The sequence below is a fragment of the Chamaea fasciata genome, unplaced genomic scaffold (assembly GCF_029207755.1).
Source record: "Chamaea fasciata isolate MVZ Bird 193981 ecotype frontalis unplaced genomic scaffold, bChaFas1.0.hap1 SCAF_3, whole genome shotgun sequence".
In the NCBI taxonomy this organism is placed as follows: domain Eukaryota; kingdom Metazoa; phylum Chordata; class Aves; order Passeriformes; family Sylviidae; genus Chamaea; species Chamaea fasciata.
This window is the reverse complement of record NW_027094088.1, coordinates 48,963,344-48,981,837: the sequence shown is the minus strand read 5'-3', so window position 1 is coordinate 48,981,837 and position 18,494 is coordinate 48,963,344. Positions and strand designations below refer to the sequence as shown.

At 37.8% G+C, this 18,494-nt stretch overlaps 1 protein-coding gene across 7 annotated transcripts in view; it reads left to right on the top strand.

Moving 5' to 3' along the window:
* UTRN (utrophin) overlaps positions 1-18,494 on the top strand; it is a 349,507-nt gene that overhangs the window by 293,671 nt on the left and 37,342 nt on the right. For all 7 annotated transcript variants that reach the window (XM_066178907.1, XM_066178906.1, XM_066178908.1 and 4 more), the window contains 3 exons: positions 3,307-3,508; positions 10,453-10,538; positions 16,982-17,139. In XM_066178907.1, coding sequence (XP_066035004.1) covers positions 3,307-3,508; positions 10,453-10,538; positions 16,982-17,139 — 446 coding nt within the window. The remainder of the gene's footprint in view (positions 1-3,306; positions 3,509-10,452; positions 10,539-16,981; positions 17,140-18,494) is intronic.

The window sequence follows — 18,494 nt, the reverse complement described above, 5'->3', positions numbered from 1 at the left end:
GCTCATTTTCAGGAACTTATAATGCCCCTGATACTGAAGTATAGTACTGAAAGGCAAAAAGGGAACAAAATCACCATGTATATTCAGAATTCGGTTGCTGAGTTCCTTTAGGTGATTTAAAATTTAAGCATGTTAATAGGAATATCAACCACACAAGGGAAAAAAAATGGAATATTTAGACATCAGGGACTAAGAGAGCTGTAAGCATTTCCCTCTTTGAGGGGAGAGTGCAGTCTCTCTGCAGGAATTGCTATCATTTGCAAGGTCTTTTTAATAAAAAACTCCACAAAAACAAATCTGACTATTTTCCATGGGGTTAGAGTAGCCTCAATTTTGCCATTAGGAGCTGCATGTAGTTACTTGCTCCTGAGTCAGTCACTCATACCTGCTTTAAAAGTGCTGGATAATATGGTTTCTCTTTTTCTTTGGGAAAGTCACCTTGCTGCAGAAAGGGGAGAAATAGGCTTTGTTGCCCATTGGTTGGTTAAAAGCAGGATTGGTCATTCAGCATGTTTAACCAGATGCAGAATGGTACTGCAAAAATGTACTGCAACCTGTGTAGGCATCGTGCCAGAAATGGCATGATAGGATAAGTGTCTATCCTAAATTTTATTCAGCCAGGTAAGTGCTGAAGTAAGCAGGAATGGAAGTAATTTCCTCTGGTTCTCCATGGATAGTGCCATCCAAAACTGTAAGTTTAGCTTAATTCGCATTAGTATAGCATCAGAGTTGTTGTGTTTCTTAGTACAAAAATACTGGGAGTACCTCTTCCAGGTCTTTGTGGAATGGTTTGGCAGAAATGTGTATGAGGGATCTTGATGCCAGCCGATCAAAATGTGAAGTTAGCAGGCTTAGTGTCTGTTGAATTGCTTTTTTTCAGTGCAAGGATGGTAATGTTAAGCCAAACCCAAAAGCTACGACTTCCTGGCATCTCAAAGCTTTAAAAAGGGCAGATTTCATGTGCTGTCAGTCTGTTTTATGAAGCTAATTACATGCTTTTAGCCAGCCATTAAGTACCTTGCAGAAACAGGCTGCAAAATAACCAGAAAACATAAAGCCCCACAAACAAACATGCCAAAACTCCCACAACCCAAACCTAAAATAAAAACTAACCCCAAAACAAAAACAGCAAACTGGTTGCATTAATTTTTAGACAGTTTTCTTTCTCATGAAGGTTTTTGAAGTCATGAAAAGAAGGCATGAAAAGTAGCCATTTCCTAAGTTCAATATGTATGTCATTGGATCGCAGGTTAACCTCACTTGGCTTCACTCCACTCCCTCCACAGCTCAAAAAGTAGTCAGGGTTACACTGTGAACTTTTTGTGAGTTCATGTTGTTTTAAAATACGCCTGTGAGCCTTTTCCAGTGTATCCACATCCTTTATCACTATTGTAGAAGATTATGCTGCAGTGAGTGTATTGCCAAACAGTTTGGCTACCTCAGATCAAACTAGTGGCAAGGTGTTTTGCTGCAATTACCAGTCTGCCTCTTTGATAAATACATGGCTGGCATTTGTTTGCAAGCCCAAGAGAAGGGCTTAAAATATCCCCAGACAAACAAAAAACAAAATGAAAACCAAACAAATGTAAACCCCTGCAAATCCGATGCTATGAGGTCAGAACAGAATGTACCGATTATAGTGCAGGAGAGGAAAGGCAAGGTGTGAGGTATTGTTTCTCACTTAATGAAGATGTGAGGAAGGGTAGATAGGGGAAAAGGGCTTGGGAATGTAACCTTCTTTTGGTAGATGATCATTGAGTTCCTGACATAATTGCTCACAGTAGTTAATGTTGTCTTGGTATTGCTTCTTTTTTTGTTCTTGTTTTTCCAGTCCAGATAGAATTACCCCATTTACACAGGCTGCAAATGTGGGGTCCTTATTTAACACTGCTTTTCTCCCCCTCTGCTCTTGTGAGACCCCACCTGGAATAGTGCATCCAAATCTGGTGTCCTCAGCACAGGAAAGATATGGACCTGTTGGAGCAGCCAAGAGGCGAGCAGTGAGGATGGTTGCGGGATGGAGCACCTCTCCTATGAGGAAAGGCTGAGAGCTGACCTTGTTCATCCTGGAGAAGTGAAGGCTCCAGGGAGACCTTAGAGCAGCCTTTCAGTATCTAAGGGAGGCTTATAAAAAATAGGGAGAATAACTTTTTTGAAAGGACAGATTTTGATAGGACAAAGAGAAACAGTTCTAAACTAAGAGATAAGACATTTAGGTTTGGTATTAGGAAAAAATTATTCACTGTGAGGATGGTGAGACACTGACACAGATTGCCCAGAGAAATTGTGGATGCTTCACAACATGTCAGAGATTGTCATGTGGACTTTTTTTCATTTGATAGATGACATTTATAGTGTAAATGTGTTACTGACTCTTCACAAACAGCTCAGTATGAGCTTTTAATATACTTCAACTGCATGGTATGTATATTGTAGCAAGCATACTAATACGTTGCAATTTTTTTTTTTTTTAATTAAAGTCCTGCTTCTGTAAAAAAAGTCACTGAGGATTTTGCCATTTATATTTTGTCTTTTCCACTTCCTTTTGCAAAAGGAGTTAGAGGAGCTTTTTGAAGGCCTTTCATTTTCACCATGCAAACCCCAGATTTTCACAATCACATTTGAATGGTTTTGAGAGCAAAACCCTTTTTTCCCCTGTAGAATATCAATTGAATCACCAACTCCTTATAGAAAGCTATAATTCAGCAGATAAAAATATTTTTCAAGAAAACATAGCATTTAGTGTTCTGGAAAATTACAATAAATAACCTTCCTTTGTCTCTCTCCCTGCTTTCTTTTAGGCCCTAATTTAGCAACTGCTGTCCAGTTAATCAGGCCTCAGTACATTTTTACTACCTTTAAGAAAGAATTCTTACCTAAGAATTTGCTTTGCTTTACATTTTATCAAAAGTGATAGTCATTTCATAGGATTCTGCTTTATAGTAAATATGAAGAATTCTATGAGCCTAGTGAATTTAGTGTGTGCATCTAAAGTTAGGGTCCTCTAATTACAAAGACTACTTTAGCAGCTATTTTAATGTTGTTCTGAGCTGTGCAGTGTCATCATGATGTTTGTATTCTATTTTTTTAATAAGTAGTGCCAAAATGCTGTTGACTTGTCACAGAGAATGGTTTGTCACTATAATGTTACTAAATGAAGGCCACTGGGCTAGTTGTTTGCAGTGTTTGCTACTTTTTGCACATGAACAATTAGTGTCAATGTTATGTTCAGGCATCTGTATTCACACTTATTTTTATTTTATTTTATTTTTTTAATCCTATTGTTTTTTTAAAATCTGTTATTAGTGGACCTGTTGGACCTGAACACAACAAGCGAAGTTTTCAAACAGCACAAGTTGAGTCAAAATGATCAGCTGATTGGTGTCCAGGATGTGATCAGCTGTCTCACTACCATCTACAGTGGACTTGAAGAGAAGCACAAAGATATGGTGAACGTTCCTCTCTGTGTAGACATGTGTCTTAACTGGCTACTCAACGTGTATGATAGGTAAGAAAAATGTTGGTTTTTGTCACTGTGTATACCCCCAGGAATTAAAAACTATAAAGCCTGAAAAATGTCTTTAGTAAAAAGTTATCTTCTGATGTTTTTGTCTCCATAATGAAAGTCAAGTTGCATGCAATAAGATGTTTCTTATGCTGTCCTGCTCAGTACTGAACTAAGATTACACTGCTTTTGTACTACTACCAAAGAAACATTGAAAGGATTTCAAGAAATATGTGTGTGTGTGTGTAGAGAGCTCGGACACTGCTTTAGCTGTGTTTCTCCTGTGAATATTCCAAGTTTCCCAGATTGATTGCCTTTCATATCAGATTCTATTTGTGGCATAGTTGGGGACAGTTTTTTCACGTATTTTATCCTTAGTTACTTGCACTCATCATCCTGGCTGAGCTCCCTGCCCTGAGTCCTCTGTTGAATGGAGGTTGTTGTGATCTCATCGCTAAAGCCTATCTGATTCTGGAGGGTCAGCAGTGTCCTGGTTCTGGCTAAATTCCAGGACATACAGCTGCAGTGGATCAGTTCTGAGGGCTGGTATTACATGGTCCACCTGCCCTTGTCCTGGCAGCAAGGCTGTATTTCCCAAGGGCATTGAGTTTGCCTCAAGAATGCTTTGGGATGCTTACAGTAAGAACTTGTGGGTTTATTTAAATACACGTTTGCTGTTTCTGGAGAGAGAACTAAGTCACAACAACAACAACAACAACAACAACAACAAAAAAAAAAAAAAAAAAAAAAAAAAAAGAGAGAGAGGGAGAGAGAGAAAACATCCACTCCAGCAGCCCCTTGTGGTTGGGGCCAGTTCTTCTTTCTGAGCTTCTCATCCTTTCTTTCTTCTGCTGGAAATTGAACTCTGCCCTCTGCCCTGCCCTATGTCAGCCTGCATGACCTGCAAGCAATCTTCTTTTATTTAGTTGTGCTTTTGAGGCATGAGCTTGTTGCTTATTTTTCTTAGTGGCATTCACTATTCTTGTCTCCCTTGTGTAGTAAAAACTGGGGAAAGACTTGGTTTCCATCAGCTCCTCCATGCCCTAAAATGTGTCTCCTCACATTGCTTCAACAAAGGCATTTCAGGACTCTTTTGGAGCTGACTAAAGACTCAGTAGTGCAGTACAGGTTGTGATTGCTTCAGTGTGTTTGATTGAATATGTGCTTTAGTTCAGAGCTATAAACAGAATTGCAAATCAGAATTTCTAAGCTCCATGAGAGTGGTTACAAAATTTATTTTCTTTCTCCCCATTTGAAGTTGAAAAGAGCAAAAGTATTTCTCGAATAACAATAAAAATTCTTATACCTGGCTTTGCAAATGGGAGCTTTTACTTGTAGGTGTGTGCATTATCTTCAATATGTTCACTCAGTGCCAAATTCTAACAGTTCATAGCTTTTTGCTTTTTTCCCCTCAGAGGATTACATACCAGTTCTCCTATACTTCATGGATATTTTACTTTATTTTGGTTTTAGTGGGGAGGGAAGGAGGGAACAGAGTGCATAGAACCATTTGTCATTTATGTTCCGGCTACTGGTATTCAAACATTGCTTTTAAATATTGTGACATTTCTGTTAGTTGGACTTCTCCCCCTTACTGCTGAAAAATTAGAGGGTCCGTCAATATTGACTAGGATTTCTTCCTGTATTTATTTTTATTTTGAAGAGTTCTGTATTGTAAGTAAACACACCACTTGCAAAGAGAGCAGTAGATCAAGTGAGTTGCTTGACTTAAATGTTATTGGCAATCTACAATAAGAGACATAATAATGGCAGAAATTTTTTTTGTAGTTACTGGCTGGTTTTTGTTTTCTTTCAGACTGAACACAAATCTACTGCATTTTCTTCAGCTTTCCTTTGCATCTTAACTTCAGTTAGAAGTCAGTTGTTTAATCTGTTTGTATTTAAAATGCATTTAGTAACCAGCAAACCTTTCTTTCAATGTTTCCATTTCTCCCATTTCCCCTTGACGGTTATGTTGAAAACTTAGTGTAGAAAATTCTTCAAGCCCATTAAATTGAGTCGTTATTCAAACTTTGAAAAATCAAGGATGAAGGTTTATTAGGAGAAAATTATGTTTCACAGTGTGTTTCCTTGTTCCCCTTTCAAATTCACTCCAGGAAGAAAAAGAAATGCTAAAAGATCAGGCACCAATTCTAAGCTGAAATTTTTGATTTTGTTTTCTAAACTGGCCTTTACAAAAGAGCTAATTTGTGTCTTGGCATTTCCATTGTGTATATTGCATTGGTGTAATGCATGTAAAATGTGTCAAGTTGTTAAACTGCCAACAAAAAGCATCTGTTAGTCACATTCTGCTAACCTGAGATTTAATTACAGATTCACAGATTAATGGCAAACTGAATAGTTCTCCTGACTTAACCTGCAGATGTCTTTGGCTCTTAAAAAGAACCAATTTATTTTTAGAAAAGGTCCGTTATGTTCTGGTATTTTCTGACACATTAGGAATGATTCATTCTGAGCAGAGGAGAGAAGCACTAAAATTACTCGGTGACTTTTGCTACATCAAGGACTCAAAGGTTGTTCCAGACATCAACATCTGCTCTTATAAACACTTTCCAAACTTAAAGTTGGTTTGGGGTTTTCTTGTGGTTTTTTTTTTTTTTTTTTTTGGCTAGTCAAAGACTTTTTTTAAATGACATTAGGGATAAATATCTTGATACACAATGAGAACTGTGAAGGAGATTTTTTGCTCTTTAAAATACTTTGGTTAGGCCTGTGTTTAAAGCATCCAAGAGCAATAGCTGGTGGTTTTTCTTTTCAGCTATATACTGTCAAATTTGCTGAAATCTCCAGACATCATTTATATAAAAAGGGACTGATAGCTTTCAGTACTAATGGAAAAGCTTAACACCCCTTGAAATGAGTTGTTTCTATATGTACTGATTCAGGGTGATGACTCATTTCAATTAGAATTACCCATAAAGAAACTTTCATGTGCACTGTTTAAATATTTTGCAATGTTTATCTGACTTTCTGTATTTCAACTTTTAAATTTTCTTTTTTTTTTTTTTTTCTTAATGCTAGGATACTTTTGGTAATGCCTTCTTTTAAATTGAATTTCTTTGCTACATTAGTCTGAGAAGGGTATCTGTAGTATCTATGCTGACATTTTCCATATGATCAAAGCTGTCTTTCATGATCATTCTCTGCGGCCCAATTTTCCCCTGAAGAATCACAACTTTGTTATTTATTGTTGCACTCATACACCTGGCAGCTTCTAACATCAGGCTGTTAATATCCCAGGCCTTACCAGTGTGTTCGTTTCAGTAAAATCTGAACTTCTGAGGAATGAGGATGAGAGACCTGCTCAGTCAGCCTTAGCTTTATGCCCTGGTTTTGACAGTAGGTGATGGAAGTTTTCTGCATGCACTCCAATTGCATCCCCTGTGTTTATGATGGCTGTTTGGATTCATAGAGCACTCCGTGGGAGCAGCTTAGCAGGCTGTGATAGCAGCAAGAATGCTCTGGGAAGGTTCTGGCCCTCTGTAAGGCAGGAAAATGAGCTCCTTTGTCTGACTTGTCTGTGGATGATCAAGGGGAGGTGTCTGTGCTGACCTTCATTGATCTACCAGGCTGCCTCCTGTTGCTGGGCTGTGCAGATAACTGATAGCTGCAGTCCCTGGTAGTCCTCAGCTGCAGTGCCAGTGTTGTCTAGGCTTGAGAGCTCTTGGACAACAGAAGGGTGAATGGCTCTGGGCTCTTCTCATTCTCTAGTTTTCCTTGCAGGTAGCTGTTTTTATGCTATTGTCCCTCCTCCTCTAGGGTCATAGGGCTCCTCTAGACTTCATGTTATAATTTTGTTTTCCAAGATTTTTTATTATGTATTTCTGTTTGCAATCTCTTATACTTAATCTTGTTGCCTGTCTACGCTTTTTTTTTATTTTAATCTGGCTAACTCCTGTATGCAGCTGTGCCCATCTCTGGTGGTCCTTTCAGCTTTCACATACTTAGATAAAATGCTTTTATGTATTATGTCTGTGCCATCACGGTACTACAGAATATTTGCATACCATTGTTGGTAAACAATAGTTTTTATATTTACATTCAACAATTTAGTATTAATGATATCCTGATCAGTACATTTATAATTTACAGGTTTCACAGGCCTTTGTTTTGACTACGGTTTAGACTGTTTTCCTGTCAAGAAGTTTTGGATCCTAACTCTGTGTTAGGAAGTTATTTAGAGAAACAAATAGATTCAGGCTACCCTTCATCAGGATCAGAGCAAAAAATATCTGAGCTGCTTAAAGTAGCCTTATCAATTGATTTTGTAATGATAAGCATGCTCATATTGTTGTAATGAGTCTGGATAATGTGCTGATATTTGTGGCATGTATGACCCATAAATTTTTATGAATTCAGAAATTAAAAAGTTTCTTGAACCTCCCCACTATAAGGCCTTGATTCTTAGGTGTTTGTACACGTTGGACAATTAGATGGTTGTGCTGCCATTCAGAGGCACCTTGCAAAAGAGATTTGTGGCAAAGTAGCCTAATAGTCTCCCAGCAGGTTGAGAGAGGTGATCATGCGCTTCTGCTCAGCATTGGTGAGGCACATCTGAAGTCCTGGGTCCAGTCCTGGGCTCCCCCCAGATGAAAGAGATGTGGACACACTGGCATGAGTCCAGTGAAGTACCATGAAGACAATTAAGGACTTGGAGTAACTGATGTATCAGTAGAGGCTGAGAGAGATGGGACTTTTCAACCTGGAGAAGTTTCAGGGGGATCTTATCAATGTGCATAAATACCCAATGGGAGCGGAAGAGAAGATGGAGCCAGGCTTTTCTCAGTGGTGTGCAGTGACAGGACAGGAGGCAGCAGGAACAACCTGAAAACCAGGAAATTTTGCTTAAACATATGAAACACAATGTTTTTAATGTAAGAGTGACCAAACAGTGCCACAGGTTACTCAGAGAAGCTGTTCAGTCTCCATCCTTGAAGATGCTAAAGTGATGGGATATGATCCAGGAAAACCTGCTCTCCCTGACTGAGCAGGGGCATTGATTGCTGAAGGCCTTTCCTAATTTCAGTGGTCTTGTGACTCACTACGTTGGGAAAACTTAAACCATTGGCTTGGAAATGTCAGGACTGCAAAGTCTATGGGTTTGGGGGGAGAGAAGGAGTGTGTGTGGCATTTGGTTTTTGTGTGTTGGGTTTTTATTACTGTATGTATGTCATTACAGTGGTAATATTTATCTGTTTCCAGGAAAGAGACTAGGGGTGAATATGTTGCTCTTTTGAAAAATGTTGCAGGCTTTGTAATTATTTATCTAATTTATTGGGAAAATGCTTTTTGTGTGAAGGAAGTTTTTCAAAGACCCTACAGAAATCTCCTGAAATCAGGAGAACCTTGAAGCCTTGACCTTTGTGCCCTGATCTTTTAGCTGCAAAGTCTCAGTTTCTGTCTTTAATAAGCAAATTATGTTGTCTATCCTGAGTTAAATCAAACCCAAATAAATGTTCACTTTTTTTCTGATGAATATGAATTTAAAACACAAACAACCACACACAGGAAGGAATAGGGAAATAACTTTATCAGGGTGTAAAATGAGCCATTTAGACGGCAAGGTATGCCATAATGATGTAGTGTCTGTGATTGAAAGAGGTAATTTGAAGCTAAGCTTGAATATATAAAAAGGTGACACTTTTATAACATTCTGGAAAATTGGGTCCTGATTTTCCAACTAGGCAGTAAAAGTAATAGATGTTTTTGATTAATTTAGCAATAATTTCTCTGTACCTCTGTTCCATCTTAGGGAATGAAGATACTACTGTCTAGTGTTACTAGATTAGATGATGTTGTGAAGACAAATGCATTAATATTTGTAAGTTGCTTAGCTAATTTATCAAGAAACCAGGAGTAAATTAATAATTTTGTATTCAGCACAACATTTATGATGTAAATCAGACAGCAGACCATATGCTGAATGGATAGGATAGAAAGAGATGTGTAATAACCATTTCAGAAGTAATTAAAGTGTATATATAACTTCAGTGTGGCAGAAAGGACCAAAGTAAGGTTTGAGGTGATATTAAATTTAGTGTTATCTTACTTGTTGGTGAAAGACCCAACTAACCTTATGTGTGTCATAGATACAGTTTAACTCTTCTGAAGATTTTTTTTTCAACATCTCATTTAAAGTCGAATTGTGTTTCATGTTTGAAAGAAGAAAGAATTTTTAAGAATATGTTTCTGCATTGATCTTCTGAACTTTAAAATTGTCCTTTTCCATGTAAGCTGGGTTTGTTGTTTTAGTATCTTTTTGAAGAGCATTTACCCTGCAGTCTTAACATTGCTTGCTTTGGAACCTACTTATTGGTTCTCAAGTTGCTCTTTATGTTTGAACATACTTTTTTTCATGCTGGACTAGATGAGCCTGGAGTGACATTGCTTAAAAAGAATGACACCTCCAAATCACTAAATTAGTGCATGTGATTGCTTATTTATGTCCCAATATTGTGGATGTCAGAACATTTTGAACATAAAACGAGAAACAAAAAACCCCCAAACAAATGAACAAAACAAAACAAAACAATAATCAAAACAAAGGAAAAATATTTAATTACTGTGATATAAAAAACTTGGTTTTATTTTGCAGTCCTTGTGTTTCACACTGCGTAATAGGCCTTCCTGCTGTGTGCTCGTGTATTTTTTTCTATGTATATTACATTAATAAATCACTTTCAGAACTTTGCAGAACTAAATGTCTATTCTTTTGTAGTAATACAAGCTGTTTTGACATGTAAAACCACTTGGAAGGCAAGCTGAGCTTTTTTATGGGAAGAATTCTTTATGTGATTTTCAGTGTTAATGGTTTTTTTTAGATCTGAAGTATATTTGAAATATCACTCCCTAATGTCTTTAATAGACTTGAGTTGGAATGAAATAAAATGAAACTGTATTAAATTGTCCTGTCTTTATCATTTCAGTGGCCGAACTGGAAAAATTCGAGTGCAGTCCCTGAAAATTGGCTTGATGTCTCTTTCTAAGGGCCTTCTGGAAGAGAAGTACAGATGTAAGGAAGAACTTCTTTTACAAACTATTCTATATCATTAGTGCAGATGTAAGGAAGAACTTCTTTTACAAACTACTCTATATAATTAAATCATGTATAATGACAAAGCACCTAGCAAAATTTGTAGTAAAACATTTCTCCGGCCTTTTCCAAGGCAGTTTTCTTTTGAGTAAGTGAAAGAGAATTCTTCTCATTATCACTAGTGGCAATGGTTAAAGTAGGATTTATATCTTGGCTGGAATGTGTTACTGTCCATTCTGAATTGTCAGAAGTCCCAGTACTGCAGTCCCTAAAAGAAAAGGAGAATATAGCTGTGTGGAAGATGGAGAAGTATTATATTTGATTCTGTTCTCTCTTGTATATGTATTGTTTAGGGAAAAGTCAAGCAAGTTAGTGCTGATCGCATCAGATTGACATGCCTGATAAAGCAAGGAAATACATCAAAATCCAGCAATTGTATTTAGTGGTCTACAACAAAGACTGTCTGAACTCTGAAAATGGTTTTTCAGTGTATGTGCTTTCTGCCAGAATTGCACAATGAAAGTTTAAATTATGTTGAATTTAGTACTCTCACAAGCTTGAGAAATGCTGAGTAATATAAAAATATTTTTAAAAAATAAATGCAGGACCAGGAGAGAATTGAGTAATTTTCTGGAAAAAAACCTCTGACAAATACAGAAGAAAAAGATGAAGTGCTATATTAGAGCATTCGAGATGATGGACATTTACATATTATGCACTTAATCTTAAATTTTCTGTTCTTTACAGTAGTTCCTTGACTCATTTTGGAAACACATGAAAAAGATTATAGAGAGACTGAATTTGCTCCATGTACCTTTGGAGCTCTGCAAAAATTTCTGCTTTCCTTAAAAACATTTTTAAGCAATCTTGTAAACTTAGTCATTAACATTGAACGAAAGTAGAGGTGTTTTATGCATTGGGACATACTTTGACATCTGAATGACATATTGAGACTTTGGGGTGTTTAGTTTCCTTCTGACTTTTGACATGTATGTGAAGTATATGTAAAGTATTCCATAACTAAAAAAGAGCTTGATGGACATACCTTTGTTCCATAATGACAATTCAGAAGGTAATCTGCTGTTCTGTGTGAAATAAAAAGCTTTCATAAAGTGTAGGAGTTAGGCTGTAGATGATAAACTGATAACCCTAGGAAAAGATGGTTTCAAAAAAGCTCTGAAACCTGAGAATACTCCCATTAAATTGCTATTGGTAATACATTAGTATATAGTTGTCAAATACAGGCACTGAAGCAGAATAAGGAAATTACTAGTCAGCTTCATATTTATTTTGTTTCTTTGCATTTAGTAATAAAATTAAAATGGCAGCTTATAGTGGCTACATTTTGATTTTACATCATTTATGTCAACAAGATGGACTTTTACTCTGAAGGATGCTGTCAGAAGTCCTAAAAAAATTAGTATAGAATAAGTTTCCGAGGACTTTTTTACCAAGTGATCGTAACTTCAACCTGAAATACGTCTGAAATTAAAATAGTTGCTTGCATTCTCAAAGCAGAGAATTAATAGTCAGATAATGCATCCTTTTTGTTGTAACTCCTGCCCTGATCAATGTACCAGGCTTTGATATCTTTGTTAGCTTTATTGTCCTTATGAACCTTAAAATTGTCACAGAAGAACTCCTCAATTCAAAAGAAATTTTGCTAACGAAGGAAGTGTGTGTCAGGTACTGTTCTTGGCTTGCAGTGGCTTTGAAGTCAGCATTCTGGGGTCCTCTGGCACAAGCTGTCATAGACTCCTCTTTGATATGAGCTCCTTTGATTTTGTCATACCCTACTAATCATCTCTTATTGAGAGAAAGTTTGTCATATATACTGAGTTTTCAGTCCTTGAGTGAAAATTGTGATGGAATTTCTGAGTGTTTTCAAGAAAGTCAGTCACTTGGAAAAAAAAATAGGATCCCCAAACATGAGTGCTTAATACTAATTACCTGCCTTTTGATTTTTCCCTTTCTTGAACCAGTTCTTGGAGTTTGCTTCTCCTTTTGGCTGTTTCTTCTAAGCATTTCTGAGGTGTTGGCAGTCACAGGCTGCTCTGAGAGTGGCAGTCATTGGATGGTTGTGGTTAGAGCCCTCAGCAGAGCACAGACTGTGCCTTCAATGCACTAGCCCTGGAGAGGCACACGCTTCTTAGACTAGTTGGTGGTAAAATAAGCAAGTTTCTTGTTTTAAAAACTTTTGCATAAATCCTTAATTCTTTTGTGAAACTCTTGACTGGAATGCTTTCTGCTCAAATGTTCAGCCTTCCTAGAGACTCTATGTTCGTTTCCAGTATAGGTAGGATCTTTTCACTTGACCTGTTTTTAAAAAATGTTTTGACAGAAATTTCTGTGATTTTTGTTTTTTAATTTAATTAAGCTTCTTTTTAAGATTCTAGACTTCAGGATTGACATGAGAATGGATCTTTATTTAAAAGTTCCAATTGCTTTAGGGGAAACATTGAAGCCTCAATTAAAGAATGCCTGTTCTTGAAAATGTTTAAAACATGCTTAACTTCAAGCACATGTCTGAATGTTCATGACAATGAAAATGGACCTTCAAGAGTAATTCAGTAGTTGTGAGCTGCTTACATCTATGCTTTAGGGCGAGAAGTCTCAGGCTTCTAAGCTGTTGATGAGGCCAGTGTCCTGGTCTGGCCATACGCGTATTATTCTCTGCTTTCTCTACTGACAAGGAGGGTCACTTGTGAGCTACATAAGAATGCGTTTGTGTGCACTTCACTCTTACCTGCACTCATTTCTAACACCCAAAGCCCAGACTGGCAGCAGAAACAGAAAAAAACCTCATATGAAGTTTTTTACAGTGTGTAGCTTTTGGGTCATATCATTTAATGAGTAAAATCTTCATGATTTGAGATGGAAAAGAAGGGCTACTTAATAAATCTCATCTTCTAAGCAGTTCAGTTTTCAAGTGATGTACAGTATCTTTGGTATGTGTTGGGTTTTAATTTTTTTTACTTTTATGTTTATGTTGTAAATCTTCAAACCATTTGAAACTAACTAAAAAAAAAAAAAATTAGAATGTGCATTCTGTTTGTGACAATGCCACAGACAATTCCTCAGTCATTCTTCTTGTCATTTGGTAGAGTCTCTTATACAGTTTAACCTTTATAGCAATGTTGAAACTCCTTTACTGTGTGTGTACATGTTAACAAACTCCTTTAAAAAGAGGTTGTGACTTTTGAGATTGCTGGTGGGTGATATGTGGAGTCCCCTTTCCCACTGGTGGTGAGTAGGGTGCCTGGGTGCTCCCTGTCAGAGCTGAAACAGACTCTCCTCCATCTCCCATTTGAGAGATGCTCTTGCCATGCCTCCTTTGCCTGGGAATAGCTCATGGGTTATTTGGGGTAGGTAGGTCAGAAAACAGGAGCATCCTTGCTTTCCATGCCTTCAGTTTAGGAGCTTCTCCTACTATGTGCCACACTGAAGGCATTGAGGGGTTTGGGAAAAGAAAACTCCTTGCACCTGGACAGTCTTTTGTTGTGGCACAGGTTCCAGTGTTAAGAAACAAATAATTTGGAGGAGTTTGAGCTCTTCAAAGGTATTTTCTAGTTTTCTCCTAGCTGATCACTATTCCCTCTCCTGTCACATCGTTTTCTGCTATTTACCAGCTCTGCAATCAACTGAAGTTTTAAGGCATAAGAAATTGCTTCATCTGTCTCCCAGCTCCAGCAGCTAATGAATTGTTCTTTTATGGCCTGTTTCCACTGCAGACTGATGCAAACAGAAAGAATAAGACAATTTTTTATTTTTGTAACACTAACAGTTTTTTTTAAACCGACTCTTAGAAATTGAGAAACTGTCCCATCCTCAGCTGAAGAAGATAGCCAGAATCTGGGATTGCCAAGAGGAGCCTGCAGCTCTACAATATTAATACTGTCCCCTCTATTGTCTGTGTTGGTTTTTTTTTTTTTTTTTTCTCATCACTGAGTGGACAAGATGCTGTAGCTGCTGTTTGACTAGGCAAGGAAGGGTGAGAAAAATACAATAAAATGTAAAAGTTAGTTCAGTCATCTGGATTTTTATTTTGTGAAGATTGTTTCTTCTGCTTCCACCTCCTTTGAGAAGGAAAAAAATGTGCCCAGACTGTCTGAGGCACACTGACAAAGCTTGTCAGTTGCTCTATATGAAGGGCAAAACAATTTACACCATGTAATAAGAGTTACTTATGAGTGTTTCTGAACAAAGGTTGTCCTTTTCTCTATCAGAAGTGCAGTAAGACTGAATTTTCAAATTTCATGTATTTCTAATTTATTAGTGGTTGTTCTGATGGGAAACATGAAAAAGTAAGAGCATAATATAAATGGATTCTTTTCCTTTTAAGATTACTTGGAGCTTTAATCCAAGCCAGCCATTGAGTGCAAAAGGAGATTGCAAAAACCAGCTGGAATGAACATAAGAATTTGATTCCACTTCTTCTGTAATCTGTACAAATCACCGAATTAAGAAATATTTCTTAGATAAACTCAGCATTTAAGATATTTTCAGAAAAGATTAATCTGGTGACTAAATGCTTATGTACACAGCTGCAGAGTTCAGAAATCAAAATTATTGGCAGAAACATTAACGTTATTAGCTGAGAATTTTAACAGTTAAAATTGTCCGATCAAAGAAATATGCTAAGAAAGCACTTCAGAAATAATAACTACTCTGCTGACAGGCCTATCAACTAGGTGCTTTACTGTGAATGTAGGAACAAGCTGTATCTTCCTTCCCAGTGCCTGTATCTGGAAAAATTTTCTTGATCTCTTTCAGCATCAATTTTTTCCATTGTTACAGTCATTGTTGTTCATCCATTTATACTGCAGGGCTTGACACCTACCTTAGGAAAATGGAATCAGTGAAGGAAAAATACATGGAAGTAGACATGGTTATCCAGGAAGAAAATATGATTATTGTTAAGTTAAGCTTGCTAAGCTCAAGTTGTCCTTCTGTCCGATGCTCTTGCTTTAAGCTATTTCACATTGTGACTTGTGGTAACTTCCGGTCTCAGTTCAGAGTGATTGTGCTTCTGTCCCTAACCAACTGAACTATGACATAGTTTTTTAGCATAAGATGCTGATACTCATTAGCACCTGAAATATTATTTCATTCTTCATGGAATCATAAAATTGTTTGGTTTGGAAGGGGCTTTTAAAGGTCATCTGGACCAACCACCTTGCAATGAGCAGAGTTATCTTCTGCTTGAGCAGGTTGCTCAGAGCCTGTCCAATTGGGTCTTGAATGTTTCCTGGGATAGAACATCTATCATCTTTCTGGACAACTTGTTCTAGTGTTTTGCTACCCTCATTGTAAAAAAATTTCTTCCTTAATAACAAGTCTAAATCTGCCTTCTTTTAGTTTAAAAACTTTGCTACTTGTCCTATTGCAACAAGCCCTGCTAAAAACTTTGTTCTCAGCTTTCTTATAAGTCCCCTTTGAGTACTGAAAAGCCACAATAAGGTTTCCCTGGAGTCTTCAGGCTGAACAACCCCAGCTTTCTCAGCCTTTCTTCAGAGTGATGGAACATCTCTCCTATGATGAGTTTTTTGGCCTTCGTCTGGTCCTGTTCTTACAGCTCCACATCTTTCCTGTGCTGACGACCCCAGAGCTGGACTCAGTACTCCAGGTGGGGTCTCACAGTAGCAGAGTGTGCAGAATCACCTCCCTCATTTTGCTGGCCAGGTGTTTCTGATGCAGTCCAGGTTGACCTTCTGGGCTACAAGTGCACATGTCCAGCTTTTCAGCTACCAGCACCCCCAAGTCCTTCTCCACAGGGCTGCTCTCAGTCCCTTCATGCCCCAGCCTGATCTGATGCTGGGAGTTGCCATGACTCAGGTACAGCACCTTGCTACCTTGCACTTGGCCTTGAACTCCATGAGGTTCCCAGGGACCCACTTCTCGAGTTTGTCCAGGTGTAGATGGCATCCTGTCCTCTGGGTGTGTCTGCCACACCACTTGGCTTAGTGTCACTTGCAGACCTGCTGAGGTTGCACTCGATCCCTTAATCTGTTTTATTAATGATAGTAAATAACACTGGTCCCGCTACAATCCCTTGGGGGACTTGACTAGTCATTGTTGTCCATTGGGACTCTGAGCTGTGGCCATCCAACCAATTTCTTATCCATCCAGCAGCCCACCCATCAAATCCATCTCTCTTGAATTTAGAGAGAAGGATGTTGGGGATGTTAAGTGACTTTTTGATGGTGAAAAGATTTATTTGACCTTATTTATTTGACCTTACTTTTCTCTTATTTATGGTTATAAATTGAGATTAGATGAGGATAAACTCTTGTAAATGGGACTGTGACCATTTGTAATCATGACAATAACACAGAAATTAAAAGCTTGAGCTGCAGCATTATTGAAGGAAAGGAGGTGTACATGGAAATGGAATGAGATGGTGTCTTATGTTGATGTTGCAGACCTCTTCAAGGAGGTGGCAGGCCCTACAGAAATGTGTGACCAGAGGCAGCTGGGCCTTCTGCTTCACGATGCTATCCAGATCCCACGACAGCTTGGGGAAGTGGCAGCCTTCGGTGGCAGCAACATTGAACCCAGCGTGCGCAGCTGCTTCCAACAGGTAAGGTAAAGACCTTCATGTGAAGAACAAAACAAAACAAAACCAAACCCTCTCTGATGTCTCCAGTTTCACTTATACACAATGATGTAAAAAGAAGAGAAGAATATAAAAACATCCACTGAGTTTTGAATAGAAATAAATATGCTCCTGCAACTAAGTATGAGAAATTCATGTGAAAATGCAGCTGTAAAAGATGGTTTACGGTTTAGGAGAGGATCAAATTGGAGATTATGTTTAGCCAACAGAATATATAAATCTTCATGATTCTGACCGTGGTATGTTTGCTGCTCTAAAAGCTGTAAAAAATGTAGCAGCCAATCATCCTGCTTTGCATTGTTGAAAGTAACCTGATGCTCTGAGAACAACATGCTTTTTCCAGCTGGAATAAGGCATGATCTCAACAGAACAAGAAAATGATGTTGATAATAAGTTTTGACCTTGTGCACAAGGAAATTATTTAGCATTATGTTACTGACAAAAGACCTTGCAGTTGCATGAAACTTCAAGTGTATTCTTGATATTACAAGGCTTTATGCAGCACATCAGAACATGGAATAAAGCTCTTGCAGCCTGCTGTGCAGCTCCACACTACATGCAGGGGGTTAATGAGGCTGCAAGGAGTGTCTGTCTGTTTAAAGAAGATGAGAATTAAAAATAGGATGTTGTAATGGAACACAACTAACTCTGACTTTTTCAAGGATGCCTAAGGCTCCAAATGTTAGCTAGTGATAGCTATGCTGCTTTGGTGTATTATTTTTCTGAAAGCAGCTGATTTGAGCATTGTCAGAAATTGTATATGGTTTAAAAATATACCATGGCTTATATAAAATTACTGACTTGGATATTTCTGATTTTATTGAATTGAACATAAAAGATTTTAGTGAACTTTCAGAGGATTTTCTTTTGCCAGTCTTTCATAGAGATTTCTACTTTTTTGTCCAGTTCTTTGAAAAATGCAATTGTGCTGGCTTTTTTTTCCGGAGCTATTGGATTAATTTCTGGATTCAGGCAATTAGGATTGGAAGAGTGTTTTACAGGTCATGAATAATTTGGTAGATACTCATGGAAGTTGGTTTGACCAATTAACCATGTAAAGCTTCCCCTGATGTTTTAACATTGCTGCTTCAGACAATAAGGGATGGTGCTTGACATATCTATCACTGGCCTTCAGAGGTTTGAGTTATGCTGAAATAAATAATTCATTTGTTATTCAAAGACTTTCTGTGTGACAGAGGAATGATCTTTATGTTCCTCAAGGATCTGCCCCATCTCCCATGCTATTCAATTATGGGTGAGGGGTACTAGCCAGACAGGGTTTAAATATGTGATGTGTTATTACGATTATACTGATGATG